Source organism: Diutina rugosa (genome assembly GCF_008704595.1).
Source record: "Diutina rugosa strain CBS 613 chromosome Unknown scaffold95_size13976, whole genome shotgun sequence".
Lineage (NCBI taxonomy): Eukaryota > Fungi > Ascomycota > Pichiomycetes > Serinales > Debaryomycetaceae > Diutina > Diutina rugosa.
Window position 1 is genome coordinate 1 of NW_022995107.1, and position 14,000 is coordinate 14,000.

The 14,000-nt window shown below is 47.9% G+C and overlaps 5 protein-coding genes across 5 annotated transcripts; all 5 read right to left on the reverse strand. All coding sequences in view use genetic code 12, as the record gives it.

The window, feature by feature from the left end:
* Positions 1–2,928: 2,928 nt before the first annotated feature.
* DIURU_001884 (uncharacterized protein) lies at positions 2,929–3,375 on the reverse strand (the record flags this gene model as incomplete). Its single annotated transcript, XM_034154476.1, has 1 exon — positions 2,929–3,375. One exon carries the CDS (start codon positions 3,373–3,375, stop codon positions 2,929–2,931), a length of 447 nt encoding a protein of 148 aa, XP_034013313.1.
* Positions 3,376–5,534: 2,159 nt separating this feature from the next.
* Positions 5,535–7,202, reverse strand: SRP54 (RNA-binding signal recognition particle subunit; the record flags this gene model as incomplete). The annotated part of the gene is made up of 1 exon (XM_034154477.1): positions 5,535–7,202. One exon carries the CDS (start codon positions 7,200–7,202, stop codon positions 5,535–5,537), a length of 1,668 nt encoding a protein of 555 aa, XP_034013314.1.
* Positions 7,203–8,021: 819 nt separating this feature from the next.
* DIURU_001886 (uncharacterized protein) lies at positions 8,022–8,749 on the reverse strand (the record flags this gene model as incomplete). Its single annotated transcript, XM_034154478.1, has 2 exons — positions 8,022–8,415; positions 8,700–8,749. The coding sequence occupies 2 exons, from the start codon at positions 8,747–8,749 to the stop codon at positions 8,022–8,024; spliced, it is 444 nt and encodes a 147-aa protein (XP_034013315.1).
* Positions 8,750–10,232: 1,483 nt separating this feature from the next.
* DIURU_001887 (uncharacterized protein) lies at positions 10,233–11,156 on the reverse strand (the record flags this gene model as incomplete). The annotated part of the gene is made up of 1 exon (XM_034154479.1): positions 10,233–11,156. One exon carries the CDS (start codon positions 11,154–11,156, stop codon positions 10,233–10,235), a length of 924 nt encoding a protein of 307 aa, XP_034013316.1.
* A 1,560-nt stretch (positions 11,157–12,716) lies between these two features.
* DIURU_001888 (uncharacterized protein) lies at positions 12,717–13,364 on the reverse strand (the record flags this gene model as incomplete). Its single annotated transcript, XM_034154480.1, has 1 exon — positions 12,717–13,364. One exon carries the CDS (start codon positions 13,362–13,364, stop codon positions 12,717–12,719), a length of 648 nt encoding a protein of 215 aa, XP_034013317.1.
* Positions 13,365–14,000: the final 636 nt, after the last annotated feature.

The window sequence follows — 14,000 nt, forward strand, 5'->3', positions numbered from 1 at the left end:
GGGCCTACGTGCATCATGCTTGTGCGAGATAGGGCCAGGGCTTCGTAACCGATGACCCACACAAAGCACCCACCGGCCACACAACCACTACACTTTGCCCACAGTTTTTACACACACGGACAACACGGAAATTCTGAAACTTAAGTGTCAGGGGGAAGAAGAAACAGGGGGGAAAAGCGTGAGGTGTCGAGACCGCCATCACCTGATCCGACAGTTCCTTGTAGCATTAGTCAGCATCCTTTATATCCTCTATCCCGTACTATTGCCGGGTCGGAGATGGTGGGGCCCGCCGCTATCGGGGGCTATAGCTGCTGCTGCTGCTGCTGCTGCTGCTGCTGCTGCCATCGGAACGACGCAAGTGTAGGTGGGAGAATCTGTTAGTAAAACACTCGATGACGTAATCACGCCGGGCGATCGGATAAGGCGCTGCATCTGAATACCCACAACTGCCAAGCCCTGTAACCACTAACGGCGCCACCGGCGCCAACGTGTATCAGGTTTACGTGGCGACGACGGCGGTTTGATGGGCGCCAGCGCTGTAGCCCGCCGCCGGCGCTGACGGCGCTGGTCACGCCGGCGCGAATGACGCTCTGGCGCGCTCAGATTCACAACCGCGCTCCAGTTGCCATGGTTACCGCGGCGAATAGTTCCCCGCGACTCACTTAGCAACGACCCGACCTACCAAGTGGCAATCAAAGTGGTTTCGAAACTTGGCGGTTTCCAAACACCACACGAAACAACCCAAGAAAAACCATTCTCAAACGACACGACAAGAAAAACATAAAACATAACACTTAATAGCTAAGAAAACAAGAAAACAGAATACGGAAAACGAGCCACAAGGCGAGAAAAGCCGAGCAAAAAAAAAAATGGCTTCGGCGCGCGCCGGTTGACGGCTATGGGTAGCAGCTGCTAGTTACTAGGCAGCGGTGGCAGCGATGGTGATGACGGCGTGTGGGTGTGGGTGTCGTTTGCTCGTATATGCTGTCGCGCCTGTCTCCTGCTAGTTTCAGGCACTGTCAAATGTGTGCTGTGGGTGTGTTATTGTGAGGGAAGCGTATGTATGCTCTTAGCTAGCACCTCAACATTACTGCGCCCCATTAGTGCAGGTGTGCGAGCGCTCGCACAAACAAATTGCTACCGCTAACAAAGGCTAACAAAAGCTAGCTAACAAGGCTATGGCCATAAGGGAGTAGGGCTAGAACTGGGCCAGAACCGGTCTGAAGCCATGGGTAGAGGGCATGTAGGAGTTTGCTTGCTTGGCCCAATGGACCTAACCTATTTCACCGCGGAGTCGCTGGTGGCAAACTGCAAGCAACTCAAGATGGATTTTTCGCCGGCCCACTGATTTTAGGTGGGGGGGATGAAGGCGAGGCTGGAAAGCAATCAGCCGTGCGGTAAAGTCGACTAGACCTTCCTCTCGCCATAGCCTGATACTTATCAGCTTTTAGAGAGGTTTTTAATGATAGTGGTTTGGTTGTAGCTGGGTTGTTCTCAATAATATAAGTGTCCCGTGACATTTAATTCCTACACTATCTCTTAGGCGTAGGGAGATAAAATCCCAGTTTTACCCGTTGTGCATTGGAGTTCTACACACGTTGTCTCCCACTGCTTAAAGGGACAACAACCACAGCAAGGGCCAAGACCCGAGCGATCATAAGCCTTGGCCCCCTCGTTTGCTTTGCCTGTGTTGCTCCTGATTGCTTTTTCGCAACCACCACTAACAAAAGATAAAAAAAAAAAACAGCTGTGGTAAGACAAAGCGAAAAGCACAGCAAACACGTCGGGAATGGCAGTTCTGGCAAATTGGGGGAAACGGTAAACGATACAGATTTGAGCCTATCATCTCACATAAACGAGGGGGCCACTAAAACGCCCAGCATCGTCCACTATTATCGCTGTAGCCTATTCCGGTATTGTGGCGCCCAGTGGCGCCGTCGTATAGCTGGCACCGTCCCACTGTGGACACGCTGGCACGGGTGTCGCACGATACCCCCGTGTCGCGTTTATTGCCCGGCCATGCTACTTGGCACGGGCCTGTATGTCATGGCCCTTGGCACTGCCTATATTTAGCTACCCTCCCCTGGGGTCGCGCCACCACCACCACGCGTTGGCCCCCGTGCCACCTGGTTACCTCACCCGTGCCTTCACGCCTTATACCCCATAGCCTTCGTGTGACATTACTCATCGACGTCAACATTACCCAATTGTACTGAGCACTGCCTCGCAATCCCTGAACCAGTGTACAATTACACTTTATACGACACCGTAGCCCCTAAAGTACAACCACAATCATGTGATGTGAGGTGTCTGAAACTGTAAAAGCTCAATCGACTGAGAAAGCCGATAGTAATCTCATGGAAGTTAATGGTGGTTGCAATTTGTTTTGGGCTTAAATCTAAATGTAGATTCGAGGATATCAAATTTCTGTTGATTGGGTATTTTTAGATACAAACGATATAACCAAATTTGGGATGTCTACTCTATATCAAAATCGGGAGATATGGATTTGAATCGATTCATAATCTATCCAGCATTAAGTGAAGATAAGTACTTAGCCTCAATTGACTTCATTCTAATAAACTGATTCCAATGGGGTTTGATTCACCAACTAATTTTAGAGATGTCCTTGAATCACGTGTACATAAACTCCCAATCTACGCTGGCTTCATTTGCAGCGCGTTGGTGACTACCCCTAAATTCTTCAAAATGCTAATGCCATCTATTAATTCCTTTATCCAAAATCTATAATCTGTTAATCCAAATAATCTATAATAATCTTAATCTATTAAATCCGAAATCCATCCCAAAAACAATAAAAAACAATGAAACAATAATGAGTTCTCTCAGTGGTATCCCCATCAGAGAGCTATGCAAAACTCGAATCCAAGCACAGTTGAGTCAATCGAGTCAATTGAGTCAATTGACTTAGGCGGTGACATCATTCACCTTAGTTTGTCCCGCCACGTTGGCTTTAACCACATCATCCAGTTGCGCTCTTTCCTTAAACGTAACCGACTTGAAACGGCCGTCTTCGCCAATAAACTGTTGTAAACGTTCAACCAAACGGCCGTGGTTCTCTCTAGCGGCGTCGGCGGGGTCGGTACGGCCCAGCAAGTTGATGACGTCGCCGTGCTTGTCAAACAACATCTTGCCCAACACTTGTTGGCGGCACAGCGGCGAGTAAGTGACGGTAATCTCGGTGCCAAATTGAGACGCCAGCGGCTTCAGAATGCGGAAATACTCCAAGTTGCCCACCTGCGCAAACTGCTTCAACATCAGCTGGACCTGGGCCGTCAGCGCCGGCGGTTGGACCATGTGCACTTTGGCGTGGACGTGGTGCTTGAAGTGGCGCGCAAAACTCTGTCTCGACATCGTAATTGAATTGATGGTTGGTAGTCGAATAAATTGACAATTAGGGTCTGTCTGATCCAGGGAGGGGAGGGGAAGCCTTATAAATAGGTGGTACGGTGGCACGGCTGCAGGGGTTGCCCTGAGGCGAAGAGGCAAAAAAAAAAAGAAACGCGCAACGCATCGGAGAGACGTGTAACGGAAGAATCCGGATCAACTACCGCGAGGACAGCCACGGAGGAAGCAATTATTAAAGCTTTAGGGAAAAAGAGAAGGTCAATGATGGTAGTGTAGACGTCGTAGTGTCGACGTTGGTCTCAAATCCTTGTTAGTAGTAGTTGTGGCGAGGTGAGAGGAGGGGAGAGGTGGGGCCAAGATGCCTTCCACGGCGTTGGCAGGAACCCGAGTCAAAGGGTACCGGAGTCACGGATGCACCGACCAACTCCGAACCCGACCCCGTCGCCACCGATGACCACACACGACAACAATAACATCTTTAACGACAAAAACATCTCAGTAGCTAATCCATGAAACCACTACCCGTCCAGATAATCTCTTTCGGTTTGATTGACCCTGACTCTGGCTAAGGCGCACGCGATGCCTTGGAGGCGGGCATCGGCAAGCGACGGGACAGCCAGCATACTGGCGCAGCAGACACACACAGACGTGTGGTGTTATTCGGAGTTTCCCCTCCCGGTCTTGAGGCACCTCCGACAAGCGTCGACAATGCGCTATAATGCGCTCGCTCGATCTAGACCGTATTGTGGGACACGCCACCGATGACGGTGCGCTGGCCTGTGGCCGTTGCTTTTGTCTCAAATATGCCCTCACCCCCCATAACCTTGCAACCAAGAAAAAACCCTCTGACGACTAAAACTATAGCTGTTAAGTCAAGAGACTGAGTTTTCAAACCGTAGATCTGTTCGTAATTCTCATTGGAAGGTTCACATTTGGTAGTTAATCTTTAGGTTTAGACTCGGTTGACTGGGCAATTCGCTTAGGTTTTGTGTCGGGACACGGGAGCTGCCACCGATGACGCTTTCCGGGTTTGTGGCTAGTCTTATTGTGCTCCAAAAGGTACGCCATTGTTCTCGTTCTTTTTCTTGCCTAGCAACGGGGTGACACGCAATATCACCACAAGCCCAATTGCCTCATTCAGTAGCATTCCGAGACGGGTTAAGCATGGACATAAGAGGTATTTCACAAAATCGAACCACTGACCCCCCCCCCTATCGAACTCAGCTTATCCTCTTGATATCTCTGTGAATCTCATTCACTTTTATCAATTTTTGAACATATTTTGACAACTCTCGACTTCAACATTAGAAAACAGTGGAAAAAACTAACAGGATTTCAGACTCATCAACACTATATATAGTTAGACACACGTGGTTATTGTTTTGATTCTTATATGTTTTGTTTCATGTTTAGTTTGAGTGTATGTGGTAGACGCGTCAGTCTATATAGTTACCTCAACGCGCCACTCCCACCTGGAGTCGAGCATGAGTTCAAGGAGGGCTATTTGAAGGGTGATATGCCCAGGAATCCTCTCAATTGTGGCCAGCTTGGCTCCGATTTGAATGAATGACAAAGCTTACTCACGAAAATTACGTGAGACTGCTTCAAAATATCAAACGGGACCACATTTCCATTTATTGGTGCTAATACCGCTGTGGTGCCATTCACGTCAATTCCCCTTGCTAACTTGCCTACAAATCCTCAAACGGATGCATTAAGCTTGAATCTCTTTGCGTTCGATATGTTGATGTAAATTGCGATTGACAGGATCGTACAAACTACAACTCGTGTTGAAGCCTATCAATATCAAAACACCGATTGGAGTCTTGTTTATCTGCTTGATACTCGATCTTTTAAAGAAATTCGTCTTATAATTTTTGATTAAGAACTAATTTCAAGGATGCTACGACGCTTAACTACTCTAGCACTTCTGAACCATGTTATAAATTGGATTAAAAGATTACCCTCATACCTATACTTTCCGTGACGTTCCAACCTGATTCTATTTGGCATTTCCCTCCCACTGACTACTCTCAAGTAACTTCGACACTACCTGATACCTCCAGCCTCCTACTCAACCGCCTCTCAATTCTACTGTTAATTGCCCCGTTTGTGATTATCGATTAAGATCATATAAAGTATACTATGTATATCGTGCCGGCAGGTCACATCCCCATGCCGCCCATGCCGCCCATGCCGCCGCCGCCCATGAACTGGCTCATCATCTTCTGCATCATCCCCGGGTTCTGCATCATCTGCTGGGCCTGCTGCATCATCTGGGGGTTCAGCGCCATCATCTGTTGCGCCTGTTGCATCATTTGCGGGTTCAGCATCATCTGTTGCATCATGCCTCCCATGCCGCCAGCACCAGCGCCACCGGCACCCCCCATCATCTGCATCGCCTGTTGCATGAAACCTGGGTTGCCCTGAGCCTGTTGCATCATCCGCGCCATCTGGGGGTTCTGTTGAGCGTTCTGCGCCGCCATGGCGTTCTTGGCCATCAGCCCCATCATCCGGTGCTGCTGTAACACCATTTCCACCTCGATGGCCTGGCACCCGGCCCCGCGAGCTACCCGTACAATCCGCAGGGGTTCGTCGGTGAAAATGCGCCCGTCGGAGTCGAGCTCTTTAGCCGTCATCAGGTCCATGATGTACACCATGCTCTTCATCTTCTTCTGAGTTTCTTCCTCGCCGATCTGGCTCATGATCCCCAGCATCCCCGGGATCATCAGCGCGATCAGCGCGATCAGGCCGATCTTCATGAAATTCAGCATTTGCAGTTGGAAATCACGAAGAGTAAACTTCCCTTCCTTAATATTTTCGAGAGTCTTCTTATGGTCTTTAGACTCGTGGAGACCAAGCCCCTGGACGTGGTCAATAAGCGCCTGGATATCGCCAATGCCCAACATCTTCAGCACAAACAGCAGCGGCGAGAACGGCTCGAAATCTTGGATGTGTTCCCCGGTACCGATAAATACGATGGGGGTCTGAGTGGCAGCCACCGCGGAAATGGCACCACCACCTTTAGCGTGGCCGTCCATCTTGGTCAAGATGATCAGCCCAAAGTTCGCCAGCTCCTTAAACGCCCGCGCCTGGGCCTCGGCCGCCTGCCCGATCAGCCCGTCCATCACCATGATCGTCTGGGTCGGGTTCACCGCCTCGGAGATCTGGACCATTTCCTCAAATAACAGTTCTTCCTGACGGTGTCTCCCCGAGGTATCGACGATGATGATATCAAACTTCTCGCTCTTGAACTTGGCGACCCCTTCGCGGGAGATTTTCACCGGGTCGGTTTCGACGTAGGACCCGTAGTAAGGGATCCCCGCCTTGGTGGCGTTCTGCTTCAACTGGTCGAACGCCCCGGCTCTGAACGTGTCCGCACAGACAAGCCCGACCTTGTACCCTCTCTTCTTATAGTAGACGGCCAACTTGGTACACAGGGTGGTTTTACCCGCCCCCTGAAGCCCGACAAACATGATGACATACAGCAGGGGCGCCTTCTTCTTGCGCGGGCCCAGCTTCTGTTCCTGGCGGGTCAGGATCCGTTTCGGCTTGGGGGGTACTTCGTGGGAGTCGACGAGGGCACACAACTCGTCAAACACGATTTTCTGGAGCTTTTTCCGTTTGTTCTGGCCGCTGTCACTGTCGCTGATCTCCTTGGCCACCTTCTTGTTGATGGCGTCGCGGAGGCGCGCCACCAATTTGACGTTGACGTCGGCTTCAAGCAACGCGGTGCAGATCTCCTTGACCATCCCCTGGACCTCTTCCAGCAGGCCCAGGCGGACGCCGCTGAGGGCGTCCCGGAGGCGGTTGCCTAAGTCTCCAAGCACCATGGTTTTTTTTCGCACGCCCCGCGAACAATTATGTGGTGGCCAAACAAGGGTGAACTCAGAAATGAGAATTGCTAGACGGCTGAAGTTTGAGTTTAGAGGACGGTTTTCGATGGCTTTGGAATGATTGGTTGCGTAGATGGTGGAAAAGCTTACGATGGTGGCGTTGATTATGAGATGTTTTGTCGGGATGATGGCTGCGACTCGTAGTGGGATGAGGATAGTAAATCTATTCTTACTCAAGCAGTTACAGATACTGGAAAAAAGGGTTACTCGGTGGTACACCTACTGATTCATCGAAGTGGAGTTTCAAGTTCTCAAATTCCTGGTTGGTGGAGAAGAGGACACCTGTCTTCTGTCTCATATATCAGGGTGAGCCTTTAATGGAGCCTATTTTTGATCTAATACCACTCCCAAAGGGGATGTCGAAAGTGAAGACGCGAAAGTGGTATCAACTTTCATCAAGTGGCAATTGTGGTTGGAGCCGTCACTTGGATGCTTGGATGGTAGCGCCGGGAATATCGTCCTGCAGATAATTATCATCAAGATCCTGGGTGCGACTTGGAGCTTGATGAATAGATGCTACATTGACGGTGGTGTTGATCAAAAGACTCGTATATTTCCCTTCGTTTCTTGTTTCGAAATTGATTATCGACTCAATCTCAATCGAGCCGTTCTCTTGGCACCACAAGCTTTGTCATTTCCGAATTTAGCGGTGCTTTAATCTACAAGACAGGATTATAATAGTACAGCGCTTCCACTGAGATAGATCAAACAAAACAAATTTTGGTATAAAATCAGTATATCGACACACAAGTTCGGTTATTGGAGGGGTTCGGTGATCGAGCACTTGATCATTCTCGCCACGGTGTTGGACACCTTTTGCGGAGCATCGCCGTCGCTGTAGCAGGTGCCCACAACGTTACCAGAGCCGCTAGAAACAAAAACATCCCAGTGCTGGTCGTCGTACGAGTTGTAAGCGTCCATCATGTACTGCTGCTCTTTAGGCAACCTGAAGGTGAAGAACTTTAAAGGGTTGTCATCGTCGCCTTTCACTTGCGCTTGGGCACCGGAGTCCAGCCCCGCCGTGTCAGCCACGTTGTCGTTGATGTGGTGAGCGTAGTACACGGCGTCAGCGTCACCACTGGCGTTATTACCAAACACGCCCTGAAGAAGCCAAAGCAAAGAGGAAATGTGTCCCGCAACTTTCTTGAGCCTGTCCTTACCTTTGCCAAGGGAACCCAGGCCGGACCCAGAGCCCAGACCGGACCCAGAGCCCAGACCGGACCCAGAGCCCAGGCCTGACCCAGAGCCCAGACCAGATCCGCCATGCCCTCTACCCCAACGAGGCCATGTGAATTTAGCACCGCGCTTCCGCTTAGGACGGCTCTCGTTTTCGATTTATTCCAACAACGACCGCTGCGTGTTGCCACCGGCGGAAATGACATAGATCACGGGCTGGTAGTTCGTGCCATCGGCTTCGCCGCACCCGCAAGCAACGCGGTGACGAAGAGGGTGTGCAAAGGAAGGACTGAGGAAGTGGAAACCATTGTTGGACTGTGGTCAGTGATGAGGACCGGAAGAGGAATCTACACCTCTATTTATACCTGGAATCCTTGGATTGAGCGGTGGATTGGTCGCGGTCTCGCCAACTGAGGAATGGTGACAATATAATACGACATTTGAACAAGTAGAACAACGTTTACAACCTCACTCAATTTATTCGTTTGCTTGATGAATTTTACACCTTTCCTTTCGTGGTTTATCTACTTTTTTCACCTCTCAATTTGCGTCTCAATTGGATTCAGGTACAAGCCTTTGTAACTGATGATCGTCGATTGCGCGACCACTGACAGGAGCGCGAATAATAGAATCCTGAAATCCATCGTGGGGTGACGTGCTCAGAGGTGCACGTGTAGTCAACAACTATATGCATCGGCGACGTAGGTACACAACGCATATGACGCGCTTGGAATGCGAAAAAAAAATTATTGACCATGAATTGATGTGCCTAGCTGAGACTTATCCGTCGAAGTGTGCTGATGATGACACCGCTTAAGTGAGCATTTTTATTGGGTTAATCTTCCAATAAAAATCTACTTGCCATGACTAGTACCAGTTACTATCATGGTCTCGTATTCGAAGAATTGGTAAACATAGGGTGTTCCATCGTCAAGGTAATAAGCATTAATACGAGAAGATCACCGCATTGTGCAGCGAGGCTTAGCCACGCAAAGTTAGCGGCGTTTGTTGAGTTGAAACTTATGCTCACGATGACGGGGCAATTCAAACACGGTGAAGGGTGTGTGAAAGCAATATGGATACATTCCATTGTGAGATGTCGTTCACTGCACAGAAAGCGACTATTTTGTATCTCTCACGGTCGGGTAATCGAAGCTTTTAAAATTTAAATCATTAGACGAATCTGTGATAATGGTGTTGAAGATAATGGCGATCAAGGATTATCTACAAATGTAGAAGACAGACCTGGTGCCAATGACACAATAATTCAAAACTTTCTTAGTGTTGGAGTAGCGCTGTTTGAGATGGCAAGTACGCAGGATCGTCAAATCTCAGTTTATTGTAACGTTGTGAAAAATAACACTCACGATTCTTTCGATCAAGGGAAACAATTGATTGACGTATTCTTGAAATAATGATGTTTGAACAATTCATCGAGATTGGTTTTTAATTTGATTTTGTTTTGAAGATTTATGGCACAATATTGAATCAGACTATACTTTAATAAAACTGTTTGAAGACACAGCCGAGCTGATGTAAATCCCAAACCTTAGTGAAGTTATTGAAATAGCCTCTCGCTTTGAAAGTAAAGCTTGCAATTGTCAAAGTGTGCACATCGGTTCAGTTGAAATTTCTTCCCCAAAGGTCGGAATGTTTGATGTAGAATTTATCTGGTTTGGTAACAATGGAATAAGCCTGTTTCAAACAATACATCGCTTACATTGAGGTAGATAAGTTACATAAAGACAAATAAGGGTATAAATCAGTTAACCGAATTAAAAGTTGGTCAGCTCAAACGGTGACTTGACAGCGTACCACTCTCGTGATGTCCAGGTTGTCAATAGCCTGGCCGGCATCACCATCAGACCAACAAGTACCCACCTGATCACCGTTGCCACCAGCAACATACACTTTCCAGTGGTATTGTGTGTCAACGTAGCCATCGAGTCTGATGCTTCTGTCGCTAGGCAAATTGAAAGAGAACTGCTCGAGCATATTACCTTCATTGCCCTTCAATTCAACCGCCGCCGCAGAATCGCTGTGCAAGTCCAAGCCATTCCAGCCGTCGTCGTTGTTGTAAGCAAAGACGCTATCTTTTCCCGTTACCGAACCATCGCCGGAGCCATCACTGGAGCCAGACTTAGCGTTTTGGGCTTGAGCGAAAGCTTGGATGATCGATTGACTAACAACCGTGGAAACCGCTGTCGGGAAGTAATTGTTAGCAACTTGGGAGCCAATCTTTCCAAGCGCACCGGAGAGGATACCGGATTTGCCACCGCCATTGTTGTTGTTGTTGGAGTTAGCGCCGTTGTTGGAGCTGGCGCCGTTGTTCTTTGGAGGACCCCACGCGTTAGGGCTGGATGCTGGAGGGCTGCTGGTGCCTCCATTAGGTTTTCCACCGCTTGCATTCCCACCGCTGGGTTTCCCATTGCTGGGTTTCCCACCGCTGGCTTTTCCACCGCTGGCTTTTCCAGCGGAGCCTGAGCCCCCCTTGGCGCGCTTCCACTTGGGACGGCTTTCGTTTTCGATTTCGTCCAATAACGCTCGCTCCTTGTTGTCGTTGACAAGGCCTTCCATCAACGACCGCTGCGTGTTGCCAGCGTCGTCAGAAACCTTTTGCACAAAAAACGAAGGCCAGTATTCCGTGGGGTCAGCATTGACGGCAGCGGCGAGCACAGTAGTAATAACGAGTGTAGAGAGCGAAGACTTAACCATGATTGTCTGATGAGATTGATGAGGATACTTGCGAAGAATTGACCTCTATTTATACACCAAACGTCCGGCTAAACTGCTATCAGTTGGTGGCATAAAACAAATTGATATGCACAATGACATCAAGAATCCCATCATAACCCGGAATGAAAAACATTAAATACGAAACGAAACAGTAAGTGGCGTTTTGCCGATACTTTCATACTGTCTTTCAATGATTTCGGATAACTTTTCAGTTTTGATTGAGTCGTGTATGTCTTTACTTTCAATGATTTGAACCCTATTACAAATTGGACGCTCGCAAGGAGCGGCTGCCAATTGCCGCGTTCACTGACAGCGTCGAAAAAAAACAATCAACCTGATCTCCCTCTTAATGCAGCGCGCATATTGTTTTGCGTGTTGCCGACACGCTGGAGATGCATTCACATTGCCGACGTAGGAACGGCACCGTGACTCGTATGCGCTGCGCATACTCCGCGACTTCAGTAGTTCAAAGGCATATATACATCGCACTCGATAATTTTCAAAGGTTCAACATTATCTATTCGGAGAAGTCAATTTGTAGAACTGAAAGGCGATTCTCGATTATTTTGTTACAATTTCTCATGGTGAAGCGAATCAAAAATCAGAGAGTCGACAAGTGTAATGCTGCCACCTCGTATTCATGCAACAAGTGTCGCCCACAGGGACTGTGAACTATGAGGAACAATAACAAGCAAAAACGAAGCGACATACAATAATTTTACCACCGGAACTCATCTGTTGTAAAACCATTTCAATTTGATGTTTGCACACTAAGCCATATCGTCAATCATTTTGTTTTGCACCCAAAACAGTTCCTTTTCTGACGTCTAATGAATTTCGGGTCACCTTACGTGGTAGTCGAAGATCTTCGATGGTGCGACTACAATTAGTGGGCAGAAAATAAATCTAGATCCCTCGTGGGACGTTGCGCAGGTGGAAATCACATATCAAACCTTACCCATGGTGCGTCTACATACCCAACGTAGGTACCAAACGCGTCTCGTATATAGTGCGGAATGTGCGCGGATCGACAAATTGTCATAACCTCTTATTTCTGCGTTGACGACGCTTATCGTTGTTTACAACCTGAGTGGAATTGTGAGTTGGATACGAGAGGGGAAGCGAGTAGCGTCAGGTACAAGTCGCATTTTCAGGGGCTAGCCTTCGTATTTTACTGTGTCTTACACGGTGTTGCGCGACGCGATCAGGCTGACCTGCCGAACGCCATCACACGGTCTAGAACACGTGCCGCGGTCTACTGAGGACGTCCACAACACGAAAGCGACAAGACGCCTGACACGAATTCTTGGGGAAGTTGAAGAAGTTCATTGCTAACAACTGTAATCATTGTGCAACCTTCAGGTTTCGAGGCTGTTTAGTAAATTACTTATCGTGACACTCACAAACAATGACGCAGTCGTACATCAGTAGGGGCAGCACTGGTGGCATATTTTAGTAGAAAACATATATTCAAATAGAAACACTTTTATTTTTCAACCATGTTCACGCTCATGTGGAGTGGAATGAATATGGGAACATTCAATGGGGGATACCCCACACATGACAAAGAAGAAGTCTTAAAGCAGGCTGATAGGTGAGTTCCTTAGGCTCGGGTTTGCAATCGCCGACAACATCACCGCTCCCAGCAACAAACAAGTCCCAATGATCGTTGTTAAGATGAGCATCGAGGGTGTAACTGTCATTCTGAGGTAACTTGAAGGTAAACAGGCTGAGACAGTCGTCATTGGGACCATGCCATAACACTTTTGTATCATCTTTGGCCCCCACCTTCAATTTGTTCCAGTCGTCATTGTTGTCGTAAGCAAAATATTCAAGGCGGTAAGTTTCTTCATCACCTGGGTTGTAAGGCTGGATTTCTGATTTGTGATTAACCATATCCTTTAAGACAGATGGAAGGTGAGGATTCTTGTGCATGGAGTAGAGAATACTGTCGGCAATTGCTTGTCCGTCAAAACCTTGTCCCCCAAAGCCAGCATCACGCTTCCACTTTGGCCGGCTTTCGTTTTCAATGTCAGCCACCAAGTCCCGCTTGTTCTGGTTCTGAAGGTTTTCATACAACACGAAGATCGATGGCCAGTAGTCATTGTCGTCAGCATTGGCAGCAACAGCAAGCAGCGCGGAGAACAAGATGGTGTTCAACAGAAGGAAGGAAGAAAGCGAAACCATGAGTGAGTGTCGAGTTATGATGGTAATTAAGGAAGCGGGCGGTCATATTTATACCTCGAAAGTTGAAAATGAAAACTGATAGCGTTGGATCAAAAATGCACTATTACATCACAAAAACATCATGCAAAGTGCTGATAAACAAACGGCTAACTTCTAATTATAACATATGTCGATTGAAGTTAACGAAAAAAACAATTAGAGTACACGGGGGTCGTTTTGTCACATCAGGCACCACTTTGTGGTCTTGTTTGTGTTTAGCATACACGCAGTGCCTCTAGGGATGAGATGTTCCCGCATAGCCGATCAGGGCATCAACTGCATCTTGTATTAATTGAGACTAATTCGCAGCATGTGTGTAGGTGAAATGTGCTCATTAATAACTTCAAAGAACTTAAACTCTCGTGCAAGTTTAGTGGCTTTAAGCGAGTGTTTGGTTCATAACAAGAGTCATATGGGTGTATTGTGAAGGTTCTTACGAACATTCCAAACATACTTCGTATTCAGAGTTACGTTCATTTCATGATGAATGCACATGAGGGGTGATATTTTTTTGGCTAATACGAGATACATGAGGTGTTGTGGCATCATTATTTTGTCACGTGATTTGTTGCAGCCAAATCACCATTTCGGTCTCAC